We start from the raw sequence: 26833 nt of genomic DNA on the forward strand, positions 1-26833 counted from the left end.
AAGAATTTTGCAATTACAGACAGTGAATCTGAGACTTTTATTTGTTCTGTTTGTGTGTCTTATATTTGAGAGGGTTGTCACTCAATGCAGAGAAATAAGTAATAAAAATATACCAACGCAGTATAGGCTATTGAAAGACTGGCTTTGGTAAGCTCGGACGTTATCGCTTCTGCTGTCGGTACTGGAGAAATTAAGAAAATACATTCTTTATTGCTATAAAGAGAAAGTTATTATGTCTCGCCAGCCATTTCTATGTATAATAATATGAAACCATTTGTCTGTGATGCAATTTAGCTATTCGCAGTCAGAGAGAGAGAGAGAACTCGCTCACGCGGTGCCACAGCGAGCACAAAACGAGCCCAACACGAGCCCAGCATAATGAGTGACAGAACTAAACATTCAAACATAGCCTGATTTAGATCTGTGATTATTAGTCTGATTTTATTTTAGATTTCGCCTTCCAAAGATTATAAAAAGAATATTTGTACATAAGCCGCATTCTGTCTAGCACAACTTCCTTCCCTTCACAGCGGTGCACTGACATTTCTCCCTAAAACTCAAACTTAACGTCAGAATCAGCACGATCGGTGACTGTTGTAAAATGCTACTGTTGCTAAATTGCGGGACGCGTTTAATAATAAAAAGAGCGCAAGAGATATCGTTCCCAAGGCAGCGCGCACTCCGAAACACCGCAAAGTATAGGCTACTTTGGGTTTCATGCGTCTAAATGATCAACTATACACAAAAATGTCAAAACGACCGGCTTGGAGATTCACTTAAACACAGTTTATGTCTTAAATGGACATAGTTATGGAAATAGTTGGGGAGAAAATATGCTGCATCAGGAGCCTATTAGATCTGAACTCGGTCTTAAAGGGGAAGCTGTCTATTAAACATGTGACGATTGAGCCATTACTGTGAATCAAACAACAAAAGGCAAAGAGAAAATCACTTACAGCTCTTGAATGAATAACTTCTGCATTAATAAGCATTAATCTATCTATGATAAACTATGCAGTGTTATTTTACAATTGATAACTTTATTAGATTTCTTTTAGACCACACCTGAGCAGTAATGTTAGTAGACCTTCCTGAAATAAAATTATATATATATATATATATATATATATAACAAAAAGAACCGTTAAGAATAACGTTAAAGTACCGGCTCGATAAGCAGTATCGGTAAGATAGTAATACCATTAAAACCTTAACGATACCCACCCCTAGTTATGCCTGTGCTTCTCTTGGATGCTCTGAATATTGGATTACGTGTCTGGATTGCCCCTTAATTAAAGCTGCATTTGGATCTCAACCTTCGTGTCTCGGAGCAGTTCGTAACACCTGCTTTGTTTATTTAATATATTTGTTATACATTATTTATACAATATGTTTTTACATTATACATTTTTAATTTTAAGTGTACAAGTGCAGATTGGTCAAGTGTTCAATAAATGTATTTGTTGAGAAATGTTGTCTATCTTAAGTAATTATTTGTGTTACATTTTATCTTTCAAATAAAAGGTTCAAATAAGAGGTTAAAAACAAGCACATATTGGCCAAAATAAATCGACAGCATTAATCGGCCATCGGCCGACCCGGATTTCAAAAGATCGGCATCGGCCTGAAAAAACCAATACTGGTCGACCTCTAACCATGATACAGCATATCAATCTATATTACATACCCCATAATTACAAAGCAAAAAACAGATTTTGTATAACTGCAAATTTATATATATATATATATATATATATATATATATATATATATATATATATATATATATATATACATATATATAAAATCAAATAAACTGAAATATCACATTAACATCCACTGGTGGCCAAAAGTTTGGAATAATGTACAGATTCTGCTGTTTCGGAAGGAAATTGGTACTTTAATTCACCAAAGTGGCATTCAACTAATCACAAAGTATAGTCGGGACATTACTGATGTAAAAAAACAGCACCATCCCTATTTGAAGAAGTAATCTTTTATCAAATCTAGACAGGCCCCATTTACAGCAGCCATCACTCCAATACCTTATTCTTGAGTAATCATGCCAAATTGCTAATTTGGTACTAGAAAATCACTTGCCATTATATCAAACACAGCTGAAAGCTATTTGGTTCATTAAATGAAGCTTAACATTGTCTTTGTGTTTGAGTTGCCACAGAATTCAATTTATTTTTTATTTATGTTTTATTTATGTCCTAATGTCATTGACATGCTTCCTCTCTGTCAATCGGTCAAAAGTCGCTGATCCTCACTCTCTCATAAATATAATGAGTAAATGGGGTGTATTCATTCAGTTGGTCAAACCTATAATATGCTCCTTCACAGCCCACACTCCAATGCTATTGGCTCCCACTTAAGTCAGTCTTTACAGGTGGAAAAAGCCACTAAAGTGGTCTCGATTGCAAAGTCTGAAGCCCTCCTAAAAAGGGTCAAGTAACGCATCATTTTCAAAAGGTCTGATCACCATCCACTTGCATTTTAAGGACCAACTGTGTTAAGATATTTTTCTTCAAATGTGTTCTGCTGAAGAAAGTCAGTAATACACTTGCACATTTGGTGAACACAACGCGTATTAAAAGCACAATGGTTATGCAACCGCGGTTTGTAAATACAAGGTTCAAACAGCTCTGATGAAAACAGTCGTGAACGCTTATTACAGTACCCTGAAGAAAGAGCAGAGGGAATCAGACTACTAAATTACTGGGATTATGGTATTATGTCATCATACAACAAATGTGTAAAATTGGATGTAATTTTACACAGAAAATTTGTAAGTAAATTTATCACATTAAAATCATGTTAACCTGCATTCCTCACTCATTGAGTGTTGTAAAACCCATCTTTTAAATGGTTAGTATTGCCATGTATAAAAGTGCAAGAATACCCTTTTTACCTCATAGTATTTCTGCAGAGCGGCAAGCAGACACACTCTAAAGCCATTGATGATTTCCTCATGAGGCATTTGGAAAGTCACTCTGGAGTACCATTTGGTCAGCATGCTGTACCAGGACAATAAATACAGGGTTATAATATTCACAAACTCTGTCAAAGAACAAAACAAAACCTATAACTGTAATAATACAAGGGCTGGATACGGATACAGATTTACAGATCTGATTCCAATTCACAAGTTCTCGATTCGTTTGCAATTCAATTCATATGGGTATATTTCTGTTACAATTTAACAATTCATTTCTATTTTGCTCACATCTGCAAGAATCAGTTAATGCTTTTAATTATGAATTGACCTTCTAGGTAACCCTTCTAGGTATCATTCGAAAATATACATTTTACAAATTAAATTTTGTCATTAGTTTTTGATCATATTGGTCACATTTTAGCTTTTGAAATATTTTCAAATTCAGTAGAAATAACATATGTTGCATATATATTTTTTTGTTAAATATTTATGGTTTACTTGCATAATTTTTCCTAGCAAAAAGTATTTACATTGGTATGTAAAACACTTTCTTAATCTGGACACACAGAACAAGTCAAACTGTGAATGTGAATAATTATCTGTGCTAATAACTTCTTTGCAACATCAGTACTTAACATCAGGTGACTGAAATTGTAACATTTAGAAGCCAGTGGCTTATAACAGATATTTTTTGTCAAATAGCGTGAAATTTGGTCGCATATGCAAGTGATTTACTTGCATTGTAATATGTAAAACTCATATCATTTGAGTTGTAATATTTGTTTATATCATACTTTATATTCATTTAGGGTTTGTTGACATTTCATCATCGTGGCAACAAAGTTGTAAAATTGGCTTTAACTTTACACAGAAATGGTTAGCAAGTGATTTCATCACACTAAATAACATGCATATTGTTCATGTCTTGTGGCTATACACAAAGTATTTTAATGTTAAAAAATTGGCCCCATTCCCTGTGCATCACTGTCACCCAGATTTTTGCTTTTTTTAAAGAAAAGGGGGATAAGTCAAAATTAGTTGTGGTAATCCATATGCTACAAAATCTTTCGATTAAGCTTAACTTGTATTGAACCAAGAATATTCCTTAATAAAATGGCAGTTGCACATAATAAAACACTTGATTACAGAAGTTGAACATACATACTACATTTTAGGTGGTATTAAGTTACCTGTTGAGACTTGCCACGAAGCCCATGACCGATCTGCTTTTTTTGCATGTGTCATGGTGAACATCCACTCCAATCACCATCAGGTATTTCTGTTAAAATGCAAAACTAGAAGTTAGCAGGGTTCCCACTCTTTTCAAGGCACAATTTTCCAGGACATTTCCAGGACATGGGCCCAACAAGTGTCCATTAATATCAAGCTTTTAAATTGGCATTTCTCTGTTTTTTTTAATGGTAGTTTCTCACCTCCAGATAAGCAGTTTGCTACATGGCCAAGAGTGATTATTAATCCCTGTAAAGCTGTGATTTACTTAAATAAATACATAGTCTGTATGTGCTGAACACTTCAAAGTGGTATTCTCTCAGTGAGCTCACACACACAAAATTGCGCATGATGATTATGATGGTGTTTCAAATACAATTCAATTTGAAGCATGCATCACTTGCAGATTATATATTGATTTAATTAAAATCTCAGAACTTTGCAATTTAATTAACACACTGGGACATATTGCAGTTTTAATTTGATTAATTGTGCATTTAAACATTTATTTTTGTCCAAATATGTCATATTCCATTACATGATTCTGTCCCAAGTTTTCTGCATACTAAATGTGGTAACTGTGGTATAAGCAGAATCTAATTGTTGAATTATTACAAATTAATTCATATCCCCAGGTATGAAGAACGAATCACCACGCTACCAACTCAAGTGTGAATTCGTTGTCAAAAAAAATCCATGGTCCGTCCATCATTGCGGTGTAAAATATTTAATTTAAAGAACCCATATTATGCTAATTTACAGGTTAACCTCTTCCCAATCCTGTAAAATTAGCCTAAAACGCCTAATCAAGGCATACCCAAAGTAAATTTAAAGCTGTTCTTGAACCGTTTGGAGTACATGCATGGTTTTGGTCACATTTGAAAGGGGACACTCTGAAGTTTTTTCTCCAGCAGTCAGAATTACTGTAAGTGCTACTGATTTTGAGTAATAGAAGTTTGAACACAATGAAATAGAATTTTCTTTTCCGCCTGAAATTTTTTTGCATACAGATGCCTGCAGATGACTATAACTTGTAGCTATTAGCTTGAGAACACAATGGGATCACAGCATGAATCCTTACCTAGTCCAGGTTCAAATGTTATAACAATATCATAAAAAATGAATATTTTACACATGTTTTCTAAGGGTACACCCAGGCGTTTTACAAAAGTGTCTTTTGGATACTCCAAAAGGTCACTTTGGAAACCTAGGACAAAAAGGCTGCAACTTTTGAGCGCTTCAACGTACAGTCATAATTTTGGGCTCTAATGAAAGATGACACTTAGAGCTATCATATTCCATATCCAGATCCACTATTAGTTTTGCTGACACAGAGTAACTGATGCATAAACACATTAGAGTGCCTTTTCCTTCTTGAAACTAAATGTTGTGCATATAAAAGAGTCAAAACTAGTGCTATGGTGGACAATTTGTTTATATAAAAAATACACAACAAACTATTTACATTAATTTTTACATAAAGTATTTACAAACCATTATAAAATTGTACATGTTTCTAGCAACATGCCAGTCATTGTAGCAGTCACATTTGTGTACAAAGCACATAGGCACAACACAGGAGAGTACTTCACTGGTGTCTTTGCATGACACTGCCTGCACTTCAGGCGACCAGCGGTGCAAGATTTGGTGATGTGCAACAGCCTGTGATGTGCTCTTCGTGGAGCAGGAGATACGGGTCTGGCTGTGGATTGAGACCCCAACTCTGCCAGCTCCTCAGCAAGGGTATCTCTGAAAGCCCTCCTCTCTTGATGAGGTGCTGTCCTGCTGCTCCACTTTATGTGGCCGCTTGCTGAGTGGGGGATAATAAATAAATGTAATTTACAAAGCTAGACACAACTTTTCCATCTTTTCTGTATTCTATATATATATATATATATATATATATATATATATATATATATATATATATTAGTTTTTCTTTTCGAGTGTGTAAAAATGTATTATTGTATGTATATTTACTGTAAATACTGTATACTTTGCCAATGTACTATGGAACAAAGAGATGGGCCTACACCTCCCCATGAATTCAGCATTGTAACAAATAGATGGCCCTACACCTCCCCCACCTCCCGCATTGTAACAAATAGACTCTCAAACACAACATATATTCTTATTTTCAACTTATATTTATTGATTTATTTACTAATATATATATATATATATATATATATATATATATATATATATATATATATTTACAGTAAATATACAAAACATCTATATAGCATGTCAATAGATCTGAAACAAACAATGAACTAAAAACACGCACAAACGGTTCAAACACTCACTGAGGAAACACAGGACAAAGGGTAATTACAAAATGTGTATTCATTATTCAAACTAAAGCTTATTTATGCGGAATATACAGTAATATATGTTATAAACACAAGAAAACACTTACTTGTCCAGAGCCGTGTCTCATCTCTCCATCTGCCTCTGAATCATCTGTATTGTTTTCAGAAATTTCATCTCCAAACTCAGAATTTTGACAATGAATGCCTTCTTATATCACATCCTGGGGTGAAAATCCTGTTTTTCAGGTCCGTTTCACCATATTTAAATCGCCAAATGTGTAAACAGTTCCAAAGCAGCTCTGCATGCATTTACTGCGAGGCGTACACCAGTGGGTAAACTTCGAGGAAACTTTGCTATCACACACAACAGAGCCGATCATCTAATCGTTCCACTAAAGCCGCATATCACTGTTTTCAGAATTTCATTGGCTATACGATGCGTCAGTCATTTCCACTCTTCAATGTAATTGGTTTGATCAGTAAACAAAGGAAAGTGGGTATGCCCTTACACTCGACACAGATGGTGGTTGGGTATTGAAGGCTGTGGACAGGACATGGAAGCTCCTATTGGGTCAAATGAGGTGTCAATCGAAAGGTCAGAGTGCGTGCTTCCATTTTGATACCGGATATAGGAAATGTTTACATCTGAATTGAAGTTATTACGGTAATATGTGAAAGATTAGGCACAGCTGCCAGGTGCTTTGAAATGATGCAACAAGAGTCTGTGGATATTTATTGATGTAATACTGTGATTTGGACTAAACATTTTACTTGATTTGATCATTTGGACATTTGACAATGAAACAACACCGTTTTTGTCGGGAAGTTATGGCTCAGTGTACAACTATGAGGCATCATAGGTGAGTTGCCTAAATTTTGTTATTGGTTGTTTATATGTTGGTGGTCTGACAAAGATATAGATTGTACCTGCTGTTGTGATTGTATCTTAAAATGGTTTATATCAATAGAAAATCAAGAAATGTAGCTTTCCAAAGATATGTGGCATGTGTACCAATGTAACACACAGCTGTTTTGTTTATCGCATACTTTTATTTTGTACATTTAAGGGCCCGTCCGCGGGCCTAGATTTCCATGGTGTTAATTAATTTATTTTAGGGGTCTACTAGAACAGGTTTACATGCTTTAATGTTAAAAAAATATATATTTTTTTCCTATTTTCATCCTTTGGCTCAAACGCTCTGATTTAGGACCTGTCTCTTTAAAGCCCCCCTTTCCGAAAAGCCTGGTCTGCTCAGATTGCTCAGCATAGTACTTTGTCATTGGTCAACCACGACGAGTGGGTGTCGGAAATGTAATGCCCGAGGCTTGGTGAGCAGCTCTGTAAACACAATTGTAACTATGGTTACAGTGGCCTCGGTTCTTGCCTTACCAGTTTGAGTCCTATAATGAAAGTTTGGAAGAACAAGCTGATTGACCCGAACCACCTTCACAAGCACGATTTGAGCAAGACATTTCACAGTGGTAAGAATGTAGCTTTCTTACAAGTACACTGTTGATTACTGTGAACCTGACAAAGCTTCAAGTAAAAGACACGTAGTGCATCCAAGTTCGTCATTTTTTTGCTGGAATGGGTGTAGCCAAACTTTTTTTTGCCCGAGATATGAACGGAGAACAGAGGGTTACTCCCGGTTGGACAAGTTGAACAAGTTAGCCAAGCACTACCGATAGCATAATATTACAGCTTGTAATTATATAATTACATAAGACTCTTGAGATAGACCATTTTGTTACACAGTTTTAGGTAAAAGCTGGCCAACATCTAAATAGTAAACCCTTACCAAAAGAATAACATTAGATAGAAAGTTAGCCAAGCACTACAGGGGATTGCAGACATAAAATGAAAGTTTGTAAAAATAACTCCATCTCCACACTTGATCACTATTCATGATAATAAGAACGACAAACAATTTGCATAATTCTACACAAATGTAGGTAAAAATGGGCACACAGCTGATTAGCAAAACTAGTTCAACATAATAACATTAGCTAGCAGGTTAGCAGAGGCCTACAGCTGTGCACTGGGTGTACACATGGTAGCAGATAAATCCACAAATAATCATACATACATACAGGTAGTGATCCTGAAGAGCAAGATTGTCCCAACAAAGTGGGAACTGCGCCATCTTTCAGAAGTAACCTTCTTGAAAATCTGGCATTGGTTGTGGTTGTACTGCCAAATAATTCAAATGAATTTTAACCACTGATTCTTCAACTCATCTGCCTTTGGAAGTCCAAACAAAAAGATTTTGCTTTCGCAGTGAAGAAAACAGCATCTTCTCGACATGACGACAGCACTAACCTAACTCATCCTGGCCTCAGCTATAACTTCGTTTGATTGAGGGTGGGCCAAAGTAGCCCTTAGGCGGACATTATGCAAATATGTTACATTCCTTTACGGAAGAAATGGCTGGACTACAAACAGCCCGTTTCTTGTAGTTCTTGCACAAACAGCTATATTACACACTAAAGGAAAGGTAAAATCCCCAAAAGCATAATAGGGCCTCTTTAAATGTTTTGTGGTTAACATAATGTTGGAACGAAAAAATTATATTTTTGTACTATAATCAATACTTCGTCGGAGCAAAGCAGAGATGACAGCAGTTGAGCACAAAATGTGCTCAACTGGCAGTGATTCATTCATGAAAGTTAACCGCTGACATTGTTTCACAATGTGCAGGCAGTGGCATTGACAAAAAATATTTAATATGTATTTGACTCTTATTCAACAGTCCCAATTGTTACCATTTTTTTGTACATGTAACAAAAACCTGGCTAGCAACACAGTTAAACTGTTTTATTATACTAAAATATTTTACAGGACAAATAATTATTTTCCAAGATATTAAGATATTTTTCTAATTTTCCATGACTGGGTTTTCCATGATGTGTGGGAACCCTGAGTTAGTTGTCCATTATACTTTGCTTTTCAGTTTGCCAGTTTCTATTTACTTATTGTAAAGTTTGTTGTGATGGAGATTCAAATTAAATCAAAATTAGCAAATAATACAAGGCTAATTCAAGCTGGCACTCTCCAATGCTTAAATTGTATTTGCATTTTGTCCTTGTCCTACCCAGACGTGACGTGAAAAGATTCCAGCAACAAGCAGTCTGTCTGTCCACACCAGGCGTGACGCAACACTGCGATATTCATACACTAATTTGTGGATAACTGACAAAAATAGTTTAGAAAACAGAGCAATCACATATGGAAAATTGTGTTTATTGAACGCAACTAATTTTCTCACATAAGTGCAATAACCCTTTCTACGGCAAGACTAGAGGGGATAAATACACAATCACACACATACACAGGGAAAGTTACTTTATGAATAGCATCCTTATTCAGTCTTTTACAATTGTTTATGTCCACATGGCGCTCCTGTTGTTATTTCGTCGAACTCCACTTGACAGGAAAGCGGAGAGAAAGTAAAATGAGCCAGTATGTCTCCCCTCTGCTATTTTGAAACTGTGTGTGAGAGATCGGACTGAAGAGAACAAGACAGCAAGCACAATATTTGGTAGGTGTGTGACACCCATGGCCAAAATCAGCTAGGGAGATGCCGGCTTTAATATACTGTAATTATTTTTATTTGTTGAATGCTCTGTCTGAAGCAACGTCGCAGAAATAGAAACCACTCCAAAAACATACAGCCCTGTCGATCGTTGTGCTGGTTAGGAAAAAAAACTCTTTATTAACATGGAAAAGATACTTTTTATCGTGTGTCACAGCGTTGCGTCAAAATGTGTATTTTGTATTCTTATTTAAAATTGATAATAATCATGGAAAAGATAAAATGTCAAATAATAAGAGTTTCAATCCTTCCACAAGCTTGAAAAACAAGTTATTTACAAAAGAACAGAAATAAAATGGTTGAATTTTGACATTTCAATGTTTCTTTTCCTAGTGTCATGGTCGGAGTAAAACACTGATCTATTGTACGTTTAATACTCATTGTTCTTGCTTGTGTACTATACATGTGGGGGAACAGAGCTTTATAGTCCAAAAGAAAGATGTAAACCCATGTGGCAGGAATAAAGGTCAAAACAGAATCTGAATGCTCCATGCAAGAGCATCACTGAATGAAAAATAAACAATGGGAAAATAGAATTAAGTTACTTATTTAATAAAGATTTGCAACTGTTTGACTTTTTCAATTTTATTTTCCCATTTAATTAAATGTGTCATTCACACTTACCCATGACCATACACATTTGTGAAGAGTGCTTATTTGTTTGATGACAAATAATACAATTTAAAAGCAAAGTGGGCTACACACTAGCATACTTCATGTTCTCATTTTGGACTGGCCATTTTTAAGGCTCACTCCAAATACTCCACAGTTACTTTAAAATGTGTTTTTATCAAGTGTGACATACAGTACAATACAGCACAAGAGCTGATTGTCACCCACTTACCAGAGGAACACTAACAGTCCAAAGCTCTCCTCCCAGTTTGCAGTTGATCTGTAGAAGGATCTTTTGAGCGATGCTGCGTAGTTTCTGGGGCTGGGAGATGGTGCGCAAGTTGATGGCCTAGAAAAGTAACAGTAAGATTCAGATTTTGGACATTACAAAACCCCTTCTGAAACAACTTTTCTGCTGGGCATGGAAAAAATATTAAGCAATAATCATAGCTTAACAGGATTCAAAACCCCACACAAACCCTGATGGATACAGACCTAGTCTGGTCCTACTTTCAGGCCACACTATGTGTAACATTACAGAAGTTGAACGTAGTTTCAATTTGTCTTTAAGGTGAACCCCCCAAAAGCTTCCAAATAGAACTAATTTACTGAACGTTAAAGGGATAGTTCACCCCAAAATGATTTTTTTTCATAAATTTGAATCTCATCATTTACTCACCGTAATGCCATCCCACATGTGTGACTTTCTTCTGCAGAACACAAATGAAGATTTCAGCTCTGAAGGTTCTTATCATGCAAGTAAAGGGTGGCTAAAACTTTGAAGCTGTCATCAAGCTTGAAATCATGATTGCAATCATGACTGCAATGACAAGATGTACAGTGAAAGAGAGTTGTATTTTGGTCTGTTCTCACCCTAAACCGATTTGCTTCAAAAGACATGGGTTAAGCCACTGTCTTATTGATAACTTTTATGCTGCCTCTGTATACTTTTTGGAGCTTCAAAGTTTTGTTCACCATTCACTTGCATTGTATTGACCTACATAGCTGAGATATTCTTCTTAAGATCTTCACTTGTGTTCGGGAGAAGAAAAGAGTCACGCACATGTGGGATGGCATGAGAGCAAGTGAGATAAAGCAATAGTTCACCCAAAAATTTAAATTATGTTTGGTTTAACTGATCAGTAACTGAACAGGCCAGGGAACTGGTGATGCAAAAAAATTACAAACTAGATGTTTTAATGTTGCTAATGTTTAGTGTCATTGTATAAGTGAAACCTGTGATGGTACTGGGCTCTGGATGCAGCAGAGCTTTTTGATTGCGCTGTACAGGTCATCCCTGTTCCCTGTCATAATGCACACAACCAGCTGAACACGTGGCTGAAAAACAGGACAGAGGGAAAATATCTAAGCCAACACTGCAATTTAATATTAATAAACATTTAAATGGAACTTAAACCTCCAAATAATCCTCACACAACATTTAATCAACAGTATTCAGATGTTCCAAATGCCCATTTAATCACAAATATGAATGGACAGACTAGTTCATTTAGGAGTAATTTAACCTAAAAGGACACCATTTACAATTTAATAGATTATGTAGAACCTATGTAGAATAATTGCCATTATATCCCGAATTAAAAGCTTCAGTGGTGGGTGTACCATAGAACAATTATGGTATAATTTTGTAATAATATGGATTTTGATATATACCATTGTAGTCAATTCAAGTCAAATTTATTTGTAAAGTGCTTTCACAACAGATGTCTTTTCAAAGCAGCTGTACAATAAATTAACCTCTTAAAATCTTTAATTAAAGTCTGTTATTTTCAGTCTAACAGATTAGCTATAAATATTAATTTGCCCACCTCACTGGTGAGTTGAGAGTGAATGCTCCTGAATATTACATATTAAAGAGTATTCCCAATTAGTTCCACACAATAATGTAAAGATATTCAAAACCGATTATGCAAAAAAACAACACTGGTATCGTATCGGGATCGGTATTGGCCGATACGGAGATTTCCGGGATTTGAAAGGAAGAGAAGAAGTGGTATCGGTGCATCCCTAATTTACATGTTGTTTTTTAATTCAGTATCAATTTTAAAAACTATCGGCTTGCCTTCCCATCTTGTTATCGGTATCTGCAAAATCCTATATCGGTCGATCTCTGGTAGAGTCACATGGGGTAACCTCCTCGTGGTCACGATTAGCGGTTCTTGCTCTCAATGGGGCACGTGGTAATTTGTGCTTGGATCGCGGGGAGTAGCATGAGCCTCCACGTGCTGAGTCTCCACAGTGTCATGCACAGCGAGCCACGTTATAAGATGTGTGGTTTGACGGTCTCAGAAGCAGAGGCAACTGAGACTTGTTGTTTGAGTAACCGCACCACCACGAGGACCTACTAAGTAGTGGAAATTGGGCATTCCAAATTGGGAGAAAAGGAGATTAAAAAAAAGAAAAGTGTGTGTTGTCCCTCCTTTGACCAAGATGATATAGGTCATTCATTGAGCAGCATCGCAGTCCAGCTTGAAGCTAATGGCAGGTAATTTTTGTGAACTATCTTGAGCCCATGCTTCAGACAGTGGCTAATAAAGAATCCTATGTCTTTGAGTTTGCATCAACTCTGTGAAGTCTGTCTTTGTAGACTGAAGTGAAGTCTGGCTGGAACAGGCTGAAATTGGTCATCATCACTCCGCTAAACTTAGCAGTGGGAGTTGGACATCGGCCATGACCGGAGATGGATCTGGCAGGCTCTGGTAACCTCAGGATATATACTAGTATTTATGGTACTGGAAGATTGCCATGTTCATATACCCTGGCATTCACATTGTACTCAAAGACACAAGATTAACATAATACCATGTTAAATGTCCAAGAAACATAGTATTACAATGGCACCATGTCCAAAAATACATGGTAATACCAGAGTACTTTTTCTGAGTGATATCACTTAACATAAACCTCTTAAAATCTTAAAGTCTGTTATTTACAGTCTAACATATTAGCTATAAATATTAATTTGCCCACCTCACTGGTGAGTTGAGAGTGAATGCTCTTGACAAAGGTCTCAGTTCGATCATCTCGTAGCTCCACGCGTATGGGGCGATCGATTCTGATGCCCATGGGTCCGGCCACCCTTGAAAAGGTGGTCACCAGCTCCTCGGCCTGATCAGATGCCCGCCGTGGATAGAAAACAGCCCAACAGTTTAGAGGAACCTGATGGAGAGGGATCATGGGAGCGCAGACAAAAAGGGAAAATTATATAAGAGCATGTAAGAGCAAAAGGTTTATCCAATTAATGGATGATATCAGTATCTCATTTAGTTTTCCTTCACTGAAACATGGAGGTTCTGACCACGGATGTCTTTGAAATCATCGGCATTGTGGGGTTCTGGGTAGCTCAGAGAGTATTGGTGCTGACTACCACCCCTGGAGTCACGAGATCAAATCCAGGATGTGCGGAGTGACTCCAGCCAGGTCTCCTAAGCAACCAAATTGGCCCGGTTGCTAAGGAGGGTAGTCACATGGGGTAACCTCCTCGTGGTCGCGATTAGTGGTTCTCGCTCTCAATGGGGCACGTGGCAAGTTGTGCGTGGATCAAGGAGAGTAGCATGAGCCTCCACAGGCGGAGTCTCCGCAGTGTCATGCACAACGAGCCACGTGATAAGATGCATGGATTGACGGTCTCAGAAACAGAGGCAACTGGGATGTAGGGCCATACAGCACTCTTGCTCATGTGATTTTGCTTTAATTAAACAGGATGTACAAATATATTTAAGTTTAACACATTCCATATTACTAAGAAAAGTGTTTTGAGTTTGTGGGGTTTGAGTATTTTATCCAGAATTAACTTAATGAACTATGATTTCTATACGAAAACTTTCAGGCACAGAGTTTAAACATCAATGTTTTTATGCACAGTTAGTAAATGAGACACACTCTGTGTTTTTCAAAGACCCATTTCCCAATGTCTTTTGTGCCTTAATGGTAATGTGTTAATTCAAGCCCTGTTTTCATGTACATTTACATTTATTAATTTAGCAGATGCATCTATCCAAAATGAGGAAGGTGACAACAGAAGTGATTCCTCTTAAGGAGGCAGTAACAATGTTGCAATACCAAATTTCAACTGTATTAGTACCAGCCAAGACAGTGTTTGTTCCTTTGTGCCTATGGCTTAAGAAAACCAGCTTTTACTGGTTCTGAAATACACCTTGTGTCAGCCTCACGTGTGCCTGCTGACCCTCAGTGATTGTGTTCAAAGACCATGTGCTGTGTCAGAGATCTCGGATTGTGCTGACTCACAGTGCTGATGGAGGTGTCTCGGACCACCTCTCTAGACCAGTCTACTGACTGAGATGTGACGAAAGAGGCAGAATGCATGCAGATTGTCTCGTTGGGCAGAGTTCTTCCTTGAGTCTGTGTACAAAGAAAAGGTTACAGTTGAAGCTAGCTACAAGCACCCCCCTAGATCATAATGAACAAATATAATAAGCAAATCAAAATAGCTGATACAACGAATGAGGGATGAACAATACACGAGTGTAAGTTAATAGTTGTAGTAAATTAGAGGCATCGGCCAATATTATTAGGGATATTCCGTATATTCTTTTCTGAACTCCATTCTTACAGTCCATTCTTTCTGAACTCCATTCTTATATTACTTAAAGGGAGAGTTCACCCAAAAATTATCTCATCATTTACTCATCCTTATGCCATTCCAGACGTATACATTTTCTTTCTTCTGCAGAACACAAATTAAGATTTTTAAAAGAATATATCCGCTCTGTATGTCCATACAATGCAAGTGAATGGTGGCCAGAAACATTTAAAGATCCCAAAAGCACATAAAGGCAGTATAAAAGTAATTCATATGACTTGTGTTTAAATCCACATCTTAAGTTATATAATAGGTTTGGGTGAGTCCTTTTTTGCTGATTCTCCCAGCCCAATAGGGGGCAATATGCATGAATAATGTGAATCACCAAAAACACAAGAAGAAGAATGTGAAAGTTAAAGCAGAGTTTGAATGAGCAGGGAGGAGAACTTAAAAAAGGACTGAACTATTGATCCGTTTCTCACACACACCTAGTATATCGCTTCTGAAGAAATTGAATTAACCACTCGAGTCCTATGGAATACTTTTGGATTTTCAAAAGTTTGGCATCCATTCACTTGCATTGTATGGACCAATAGACTTGAGAAATTCTTGGAGGAGTAAATGATGAGAGAATTAAAATTTTGGGGTAAACAATTACTTTAAAATTTGGATTTTCATGCCTTTTATTGTATTTTTCTTTTATATAAATACTATACTATATACTAAATACTATAGATTTATTTTATACTTTGATTAGTTAAGGTCCTAAAATCATTTGGCAAAGCAGTGTTGTTATAGGCCATTAAGACTGTATGTATCCTTGTAATAAAAATGCTAGACACAGTGCCACAAACAAAACAACACAGGTGCCTCAAGCTTGATTCGACATCAATAAAACAAATTTAAAAAAAAAGGTGATCCTGCAAGAGAGTCGCAGAGCAACGACCAAAGATGTTGGTACAGAACATCTTGAAAAACAATTGAAAAAAAAAAACAAGGAAACGAATGCTAAAATTTGTTTGGTGTTTAGTATTTATATCGTTTTATTTAATCTTTGAACAAATTGATTCTCACAAGATTTAAAGCAAAGATGGTGTTTGCATGTTAGCAAAACACATTGTATAATTCAAGCAAATTTGTAATATGTTTTTATAAAAAATTAACAAGATGCAAACCCAAATATATGCTAAACTGACCCAAAACCCAACTGATGGATCCCTTTGGGCTCCAGTCAGAATGCATATTTGTAAATGGTAGCTCCTTAAAACTAAAACAATATTTCCTTAATAACTGACGAAAAAAACTCCAGAAAACCCAGAGAAGCATAAATCACTAATACAGACAGCATTTTTCACTACAGATTTTGCTTCAAGATACAGACATACTTCAACTACATGAGTGGCCAAAGTATAACTCCTAAAATCTTTTTAGTGCACCATACACTATCCAAGCATATACACGGCATGTGCCATCCTTACCACTAGAATCTCTTGGCTAATGTTGAGGCCCCAACGTCCCAGCTCAGACAGAGCTTCTTCATTGCCGTTGATATTCTGCAGCAGTTGTTTCAAGTTCTGGGTGTGCTGCTCAGCTCCCACATTAATGTGCATGGTAAGATCCTCAAACACGCAGGGATCAAGAGGGATCATTCAGCATTTGAACAGTTTTCAATATAAAGTGAGTTCACCCACACAATGCTACTTGACAAGTTAAACGCATCAACACTTCAAGGTAAACTATGTCTGGGTAATATGTGCAGAGACTCTAGATGGAGCCGTACCTTCATGGCTCTAAAGTCCTTCCTCATTTTCTCAGGAATGCCAGTCATGAAGGACAGTTCCGGCAACAGAAGAATCTCGCCCGTTATTACCTGTTAAGGAACAAATCAGATCTAAATCTTAATTTCTAATAACTTGATACTTTAAAGGGATAGTTCACCTATAAAATGAAAACTCTCATCATTTTCTCACCCCTCATGCCATCCCTGATGTGTATGACTGACTTTATTCTGCTGAACACAAACAAAACATTTTGAAAGAATATCTCAGCTTTGTAGGTCCATTCAATGCAAGTGGAATGGTGGCCAGAACGTTTAAAGATCCAAAAAGCACATAAAAGCAGCATAAAAGTAATCAATATGACCAGTGGTTTTATTAATTTCTTCAGAAGAGATATGATAGGTGTGGGAGTGAAACAGATCCAGACATGGAAGTCCCTGTTTTTTTTTACTATATAACAGCCTTCCTATGCATATCTACATGCTTCCTATGCAGAAGTTATTCTTCTGCTTTTTTTTACGATTCATATATTTTTTTTGTGCATTTGGCCACCTACTGGGTTGTGCAAATATGGATTATTCTTTTCTTTTGCTTAATCCATCCCTTTTAAATGTATCCTCCTTGGCCTGAAGGTGGCAATAAGCAATTAGTTTGTGAATCACTAAAATTCAGAAGAACTGTCCTCATAGGAGGGCTGGTGAAAGTGTACATTAATAGTAAAAAGGGCTTAAATATGTATCTGTTTCACACCCATACCTATCATATAGCTTCTAAAGATATGGAATTAGCCACTGGAGTCATATGGATTACTTTTATGCTGCCTTAATAAGATTTTTTGGAGCTTCAAAGTTCTGGCCACTACTCAATTGCATTAAATGGACCAACAGTGCAGAGATAATTTTCTAAAAATAGTTGTTTGTGTTCAGCAGATAAAAGAAAGTCAAGTAAACTAAGTAAATGAGAATGTGAACTATCTCTTTAAAGCAATTATATATCTCCCTCTACATTATGGGTGTTCACAGAAGTTCACTGCAAACTACATCTACACACAAACAAAAACAATCTCTTTGAAATGTATTTTTATTAAGCCAAAATAAATAGCTTCTAAAGTGCAGTACCACTAGATGAGAGTATGAAGTGTGATTTCGGAAAGGCCCATCAAGTACACTATTCAAATGACCTGACCTGATATGCAGCTGTCCAACAAATTAACTCAAAACACTGCAATCAAGCGAAACTGTCTACCTACCAATCAGATAACTTATAAGCATTATTTTACCTTTCCTCCTGGTTTGGATCTCTCCTTTGGACGGTGAATTAGCAATGGTTGGTCCAGTTCCTTTATTGTAATGCCGTAGTTCTTCCTGTACATGTAAAAAGTATGTTAGAAAAATGAAAAGGCAATAATAAACAATAATTAGCCCCTTACAACTGTGAATCAGCTAGATGGGCTAAACTTTTAAGCAGAAGTGCGGAATTATTTCTATGTTAAAATACATTCTCTTATCCCAGGTTAATACACAGACAACCGTAAGGCATTTGTAGGTTCATATCCCCAAAAAGTGTAAACATTGTGGCAAACATTGCTGTTTGTTTGTGCAGTCCAACCAGCTCTACACTGCAACATTGGCTCAACCAATGGCGTAAATTTGGGGTAAGCAAGACTACCTGTCCTCAAAAAGGCAGAAGGATTGTTTTGCATTCTGTTTACAGAAATTACACATGTACACATATATATTTAAATATATATGAATATAGGAACTTTCACTATTTTGAAATATCTGTTGTGTCATTTTACATGCATTCTCATCTGAAATTATTTACAAATCAAATCAAACAAAGTGTGTTCTCCAAACATCAGATGAACCTGTAGTATTCAACAAATGTGGTCACTGTTCCATCAGCCAAGGTGAAAGTGTCTTTGGGGGACTTGGCCCACTCAATGTCGTCGATGCGATAAGTGCGGTTATTATAGCGTGTAATAACGATTGCACCGACGAACTCCTTTGTGCATACGTCCTGAAAGCTCTCTCGGCTCTCTTGGTAGATCACATTCCTAAGGCAAACAAAAATGTTTGACAAGACATCAGAGCCAAGAAACTGAGATAATTACACAATTTGTTTTGCAAATTAATCCTACTGATTTTAGCCTAAGAACCGGAACAAATAAAGACTAAGTCTAGCACACATCTGAAACATTGAAGACAAATTAGCTGTTCCAAAACTTAGTGAGCTGCCATGCTGTATACTGCCTACACAGGCAGCTACCTTTTACAGCACAGCAGCATCCTGGTTTCACTTACATGATGTCCAGCACAGAGTCATTTCGCAGCACCTTATGCGAGATGTCCACAACTAGGTAGAGACCACCGTCAGTGTGCTTAATACTGGTGGAGTACCCAGGCCAAACCTGCAGCCTGATACACATGCAAGCAAGAGAAGCACACATGCAAAAACATTCATAAACACACATATAATTTGGACCAAAAATATATCCATTTCAAAAATATGTCCAGGTCATTCTTTAAACCCCAAAATGAAAAGAAAAAAATACCATAATTTTTCATAAAGAAAAAAGACATTTGTGAACCATTAAACACATTTTAGCCTCGGTCCCTAACATTCTATCTTAAGTGTTAAAAAATCTATTTATCTATCCATCCTTCTTCACCGGTTCACATCAGCCAGTGAACATTAACTGAAGCTCCTGACCTATATCTGCATGATTTTATGAATTACACTGCTGCCACATGATTGGCTGATTAGACAATCGCATGAATAAGTAGATGTACAAGTGTACCTAATAAAGTGGTTGGGGAGTGTATTATATATATATATATATATATATATATATATATATATATATATATATATATATATACACACACACACACAGGTTTGGAACAAGATTGTTGAAAAGATTTAAGTAAACGATGAGAATTCTCTTTACTGTAATGAGAAAAATGTATGATATATTAACTTAATTGTTAAGTATTAATACATCATGGTAGTATTTGCTGTATTTAATTTATTCTACTATGAGAATTCTCATTACAGTAATCAGAAAAAATTATGATATTTTACTTTAAATCTGGGAAGAATTGTGCATAATTGTCATAAACAACGTCACAACGAAAAAAAGAAAAATGTTCTACTGGTCACAAAAAAGCTTTTATTTTCTATATTCCAAATATAAATTTGTACTTTTTTCTTTTGATTTTGGGGTGAAATATGAAACATTTCTTCATGACTTCACCCAGTTGATTAGGTTCAAGCACTCGTGCATTACATTCAAAAAAAGAATCTGTGTGCAAAACATTTTTGCAAGCGTTGCTGATACAGTTCATGACATGCCTCAAGTAATCATTGGGCTGTCATCATAAAGTGATGCTAAACAACTTGGAGAACAGCAATTTTGGCAGGATTACAATCGCAGACACCCTGGTCGTTACAAAATACCTGTGTTTGCCAAGAATCACAACGCCATTGGGGTCGTAATGGTTTCTGCCCACCAGTTTCAGCCCCAATATCTTCATCACTCTAGAGCGAGAGAGAAAAAAAGATGGCGAGAGAGACATCAGCATTGACTGTCAACAAGCCATTATTGCTCAGACTTGTCTCATACATAAAGAAAAATGGTGCAATACACCAGCTGTCAGAGAAAGTGACAAGAAAAGGGTTGAGAATCAAGAACAATATGTTTTTTAGAACTGGTCTGATTTTCTACAAAAATACAGGAACAGAAAAATGTGTGTGACATTCGGCTCTGTTAAAGCTTCTTGGAGTTTTGCTCTGAACTTAATTTAATGAGGGTGAAAGACTGGATGCTGCAAAATAATACAAAGACAATATATTGACACATTGTAAAGTGCTGTGCTCTTTTAAAAAAAAAAAAAAACATACATTACGACCAGTGTAGTCCGATTATGAACAAATGAATTGGTCAAAATGACAAGTCGATGAGTCTCAAACTCACTGATCTTCAACAAACAGCCTCACTTACTGAATCGCATGATGGAAAAAACTCAGATTTGACATGTGAACTGTAAATGATAAAACATCACGGAAAAATACAAATAATTAACCAAAAGAAACAACAAAAAGGCCTTTTATATTCGTGGGGTAATGGATATTGCCGTCCAGACTGGTAGAGGGCAATTCTTTCTCAAACAAAACTGACTGAAGCATTGAAATGCATAATATATTTGAAAAAGCAGCCTTTTTTCAGAGCCCTAGCCTAGCCGGCTGTGCTCATGATGTGGTGGTGATGCATTGTAGGTGACCTGAGTTCGAGTCCCAGCTCAAGAGGTAGTTTCCCAATCCCATTCTCACTCTTCTGCCCTGTCATTTTCTGTCTCCTCTTCACTAACTGTCATTAAAAAGCCTAAAAAATATATATAATTATAAGAAGCCTTCTTGCAAAACCTTATTGTGGTTTTAATCTGAACTCAATTAATTGTGCTGCCTTAATGGATACTTCACTACGGTCTTAGAAGTCGAAGCGTTTTGGATGGTTTCCCCACATCATGCATAGGTAGCCGCTTTCACAACTGTCATGTCTGTAACACTGGTTTGTCCACATAAATGTGAGCATGAGAATTTAAATTAAAACATGTTCTAAGGAGTGCAATCCTTAATTTTTTGTCTTGTGCATTTAAATTGAGTTTAATTATACAGACTATACAGATCTGGCTCTACTTTTGCTAGAAAGAATGGAAAGCTTCCGCCAACCATGACATGCCCGGATCAGTCTGATTCTTAAAAGAACAAAGATCCTAGTGAATGTAAGAGTTACCATCCAATTTCCCTGATCCAGCTAGATGTTAAAATACTGTCAAAAATGTTGGCTAAATGATAAGAGACCTTTTCAGCCAGGTGCCTTCCAGTGGCACAAACAGGGCATTAAGTATTTGGGATTTATTCCCAGCAAATTTGTTTAGTTAATTTTGAACTTTTAATAAAAAGGTTTGACCAATATGGGCAAGTGGGCTTCATTACATTAATCCATAATTGGGAAGGTTAATGTTATTAAAATTAATTGTATTCCAAAATTCAACTACCTGTTACAATCTCTCCCTATAGATGTCCCTCTCTCTTATTTCAAGCAATTTGATAGCATAGCAAAGTCCTTCATTTGGAATGGTAAATGTCCCAGATTACACTTCAGTAAGTTAAAGGTCGTTTGACAAATGGGGGCTAGGCCTACCCAAGATTTTGTTTTATTATTATGCATTTGGTTTCAGACATTTGGCTCATTGGTTGCTTCCACCTGAGAGAGCCCCTCACTGGTTTTGTATTGAACAGGAAGTTCTTGCCTGTATCTTGACATTCCAAAGCCTATCAAACTAACCAGAGAAGTTAAGTTACACTCCGTTATCTCGCATTTGCACACGGTATGGACAAAAGTGTCCAGAGTGTTTAATTCAGACATTTATTTAAATGTTGCTTTGAGCATATGGCTGAACCCAAAGTTATGTATTAAGTCCCCTTTCTGCTGGACAGAGTGGATTGTGAGGGAGGTTAATACGCTCTGTGTTATTGAGTGGATATGAGTGGATTGTTATGATCCTTTGGAAAATAAGGTATTTACAGCTGTGCAACCTGCTTTGTACTATTTTTGGGAGTTACATATACCCCCCCCCCCCCACAGATACTCTGGGAGTATGATTACTGCTTTTGTAAAAGGTCATGGGGCATCAGCGCATTACTCCCTGCTAATTCAGAGTCTGGGGGACGGAACTTCAACGTCTCTCAAGAGATTATGGGAGAAAGATTTAAACTTGGTATTGGAGGAGGGAGTGTGGGCTAGGATTCTAAAAAAACATCAAGTCTATATCTAGAGATACAAAAGGTGTACCTTATGCAATTTTAGATTTTACAGTGATTATATTGGATCCCCATTAGAATGTATAGACTTGGTCTTAAAGACACACCTACCTGCTGGCGATGCCAATCAGAAGATGGGGACACAACCCAGGTTTTTTAGTGGCGTGTTAAGATCTAAGAATTTTGGTTGAGGGTTCAGTTTTGTGTGATGTATTGGGCACTCAAATTTCATTTTGCCCCAGACTCTGCATTTTAGACAATGGGCGGTCATTAATATAGGGGATAAGTACATAAAAAAATTGGGGCCTAGTCAGTGTTATGATCGGCAGACAGGTCATCCTTAGGGGACGTAAGTCGGCTGGAGTGCCCTAATTTCACGAGTGATACACAGAGATGGGCAAGGTAGCGGCATTTGAGGAGATGTCATGTTGAAGGCAAGGCAACCAGGATTTGTTCATCAGAAAATGGGGCAGCTATTTAGCCTTCTTGGGGGCTCTCGGGGAGGGGCAGTGGAGAGAGACTAGTGGTTTTGAATGTGTGTGTTGCAACGCTGTGGTTTTTGAAAGAATGCTTTTTATGTTTTATGTTAATATTTTATGCTGTTTTATTGTCTGTTTGTGTGTCATTGACAGTTGGCTCTTCTAGGTATATAAACAAAATACATTATATGATATAATACAATAAAGGCTTGAATATCTGGTGCCTCAAAATTACTAAAAGAAGCTTTAAATGGACTCGATAAGACGAAAAGCAAAAACCAGAATTCCATAAGATTATCATCTTTAAACATGAAAGCTTCAAGATGGCGTCGAGTATGGCTTCTGCGCAGCGAGCTCCGACCCAATGTTGCAGTTTTTGTTTGTGTTGTCTACAAGTCTTGTGTTTTTCATCTTGGATGTCGTCTGCCTTATTGTCCATGATTAAAAAAAAAACGTTTTGACATTAGTTCTTTAATAGCACACTGAAAACCGAACTGCGGAAACGCAGCTGGAAAAAGTGAAAGAGGGCCGGTAAGACTCGTGGCGGTGGCTGGTGTGTTTACATTAACACAAAATGGAGCAAGAACTCTATGCTAGTAATATATATTAGTGTGGCAGGGTGGAGGGTGGGGCCGGGTCGTGATCCTACGCACTGGTCCCGTATTAGGCTAATCAAGCCTCAATTAGCCTAATACGGGACCGGGTGCGTAGGATCACGACCCGGCCGCGCCCTCCGCCCTGCCACAATTAGTAATAATATATTGTATATTATTAGGTAAATATTGTGTTGTGTAACAAGATGTGTAAACTGTGTTATGTGTAAATCAGAGGTTTATTGTAATTGTCATACTGCTATGTTACTTGGAACTGCACCTTTCACCCACTGTTGCACTTGTGTATATGGTTGTGACAATAAAGGGATTTGATTTTGATTTGAAATGGACAAACACATGGGAGAGATTTTTTTTTCTCTGTTCATCTTCTTCTGCATGTTACGTCACTAAGCCGCAAAGCTAATTTTATTATGCTTATTTGATTTGGATAATTCTGTGATGACCCCATCTATAAACTTTAAATCTGTGGAGGGAAATGGAGTGTTCTGAAAAGGTGCAGCAGAGCATTCTCTGTGGAGTATATTTTCGTTCCTGGTGATCAGGAGTCAACAAGGTGTTTAGTCCCCAGAGAGACTGAAGCTAATTGTACATTTCAAACATGAATGACTTCAGACAGGCCCTTGAGCTAAGACTTCAGGACACTACACAAGGGAATCCGCATATGTCTGGCCTGTTGGTAATACCATAGTTGTTGCCAAGTTTTTGCTTACAAAAATATTGTAGATTGGTTAAATAATAATCAAACACAAAAATATTAATTTTAAGATTATTTTTAATAGGCCTTAAAAAGAAGTAGGCTTACACAAAATATTCTCTACTGTATATAAAGCGGTTCAGGTTGTAGTCCACAAACCCAGAAGAAAATTCTCCATTGATTACCTCTGGATTTTCCTATGGGTTTTTATCATGGCAGTTTTGGATTTATTGTACAAGTAAAATATATTCCGTGGTAAAATATTTTTTTTATCTACATTCCTTGCCTTTTAATTTTGTTGGATGAGATAATATTAGTTCCACTTTCACTTGTTCCCGCTCGAGTTTGAATGAGGAAAATGCTCTCTTGTGACAAACAGATGAAAGGAAAATCAGAATCAGCTTTATTGCCAAGTGTTCCAGTGAACAAATACAGCAACAAGATGGATAATAATAATAAAAATAATAAAAAATTTAAATGAGGAACAAAGTATATCTAGAAATACTCAAGACTAACAAATATATACACACACACATGCATGTATATATATACACACACACACACACACCACAGTTAGTTCCGGTTCTCCAATCTGATTGGACGAGAGACTTTCCATGAGCACTGATGGTGTGACAGCATCAGCACTCGGACGCTTTACTGTGTGTGTATCACTCTGCTTGTGTTCGTGCTGTTCTAAACTAAAGTGTAAGTGTAGTGCCTGTGTTAGGAGTTACTGTCTTTATTTTTGAAATTACATATATTAGCCAGCAGGTGGTGGCAAAAGCTCATTTTTGTGTGTAATATGAGCCAGTTGGTGACGTAAAGTGAATCCATTAGTCATGGTTTATATAGAACAGTGCTGTGTGAATTTCCACATTGGATACATACTGTTTAAAATGGCGGAGGACATCGCTGTTTCTATAGTGAATGACTCTTGCACACTGGCTACCCCGAAATAGAGAGGAATACCCCACTTGGACGTCTATATTCCACTGAGAAAGCTGACCTTCAGAAAGCTGCAAGCATCTCTGATTGGATGTGGCAACAGGTGATTGCTCTCTCACACTCACACACACCCATCTGTCTATTCTCATTTATCCAATGACTTGTTAGAAACAGCACAAGCTGTGATACTATTTCTGAAGTGAACTTTTTGAATTACTAACGGAGTCTTGGACACATTTGTTTTGAACCAGCAACAGCAGATTCTGATCGGTCGCGTAATAAAGTAGTTCCATGCACAAATGCGTTTTTATGACCGTACTCAGTTTTTCCTATTTTTTTTAAATGTACTCGTTTATTGAACTGTTGTATATAAGCAATATCACACTCGCAATCGTGCAATATGGCCCTACATCAGCACTGCTGTAATTACCTACGACACTTGGTCTGCGGCCGAATCACAGCAGTGCTGATGTAGGGCCATATCGCACTGTTGCTTGTGTGATCACACACACACACACACACACACACACACACACACACACACACACACACACACACACACACACACACACACACACACACACATACACATACACATAAATACTAGTCTGTTATTTATAGAAGCAAGGGACTGTATTGGCAGAAGAGGTATGGTATGTTGGATACATATAAATAGACTATGCTGTGTATTGCACATAATTATTGCTCAATGTGGTAGTTTTAACTGTTCATGAGAAGGCTAGCCTGAGGGGAAAAAAACTGTTCCTGTGCCTGACAGTTCTGGTGGTCAGTGCTCTGTAGCGCCAACCAGAAGGCAACAGTTCAAAAAGGTAGTGGGCTGGGTGAGTGGGGTCCAGAGTGATTTTTCCAGCCCTTTTCCTCACAATGGAAGTGTACAGTTCTTGAAGGGAGGGCAGGGGAAACCAATAATCCTCTCAGCAGTCCTAACCTTTCTGAAATCCGATTTTGTAGCTGCACCAAACCAGACAGTGACTGAAGTGCAGAGGACAGACTCAATGACTGCTGAGTAGAACTGTATTAGCAGCACTTGTGGCAGGTTGAACTTCCTCAGCTGGTGATGGAAGTACAACCTCTGCTGGGCCTTTTTCACAATCAATGTGGGTCTCCCACTTCAGGTAGTCTCCCACTTCCTATGCAATAGTAGTGCCCAGGAACCTGAATGACACCACTGCTGCCACAATACTGTTTATTATGGTGAGGGGGGTCAATGTTGGGGTGTTT

General features: G+C 37.2%; 1 protein-coding gene across 1 annotated transcript in view; it reads right to left on the reverse strand.

Moving 5' to 3' along the window:
• The window catches only part of LOC127637186 (piwi-like protein 2), a 77190-nt gene that overhangs the window by 5085 nt on the left and 45272 nt on the right, over positions 1-26833 (reverse strand). The window contains exons 9-20 of the mRNA XM_052118134.1: positions 20493-20573; positions 19337-19450; positions 18901-19089; positions 18313-18397; positions 17036-17125; positions 16734-16874; positions 14961-15074; positions 13683-13871; positions 11928-12029; positions 10924-11040; positions 4132-4220; positions 2915-3020 (exon numbers count right to left, since the gene is read on the reverse strand). Of these exons, the coding sequence (XP_051974094.1) occupies positions 2915-3020; positions 4132-4220; positions 10924-11040; positions 11928-12029; positions 13683-13871; positions 14961-15074; positions 16734-16874; positions 17036-17125; positions 18313-18397; positions 18901-19089; positions 19337-19450; positions 20493-20573 (1417 nt within the window). The remainder of the gene's footprint in view (positions 1-2914; positions 3021-4131; positions 4221-10923; positions 11041-11927; positions 12030-13682; positions 13872-14960; positions 15075-16733; positions 16875-17035; positions 17126-18312; positions 18398-18900; positions 19090-19336; positions 19451-20492; positions 20574-26833) is intronic.

Source organism: Xyrauchen texanus, chromosome 4 (genome assembly GCF_025860055.1).
Source record: "Xyrauchen texanus isolate HMW12.3.18 chromosome 4, RBS_HiC_50CHRs, whole genome shotgun sequence".
NCBI classification, from domain to species: Eukaryota; Metazoa; Chordata; class Actinopteri; order Cypriniformes; family Catostomidae; genus Xyrauchen; species Xyrauchen texanus.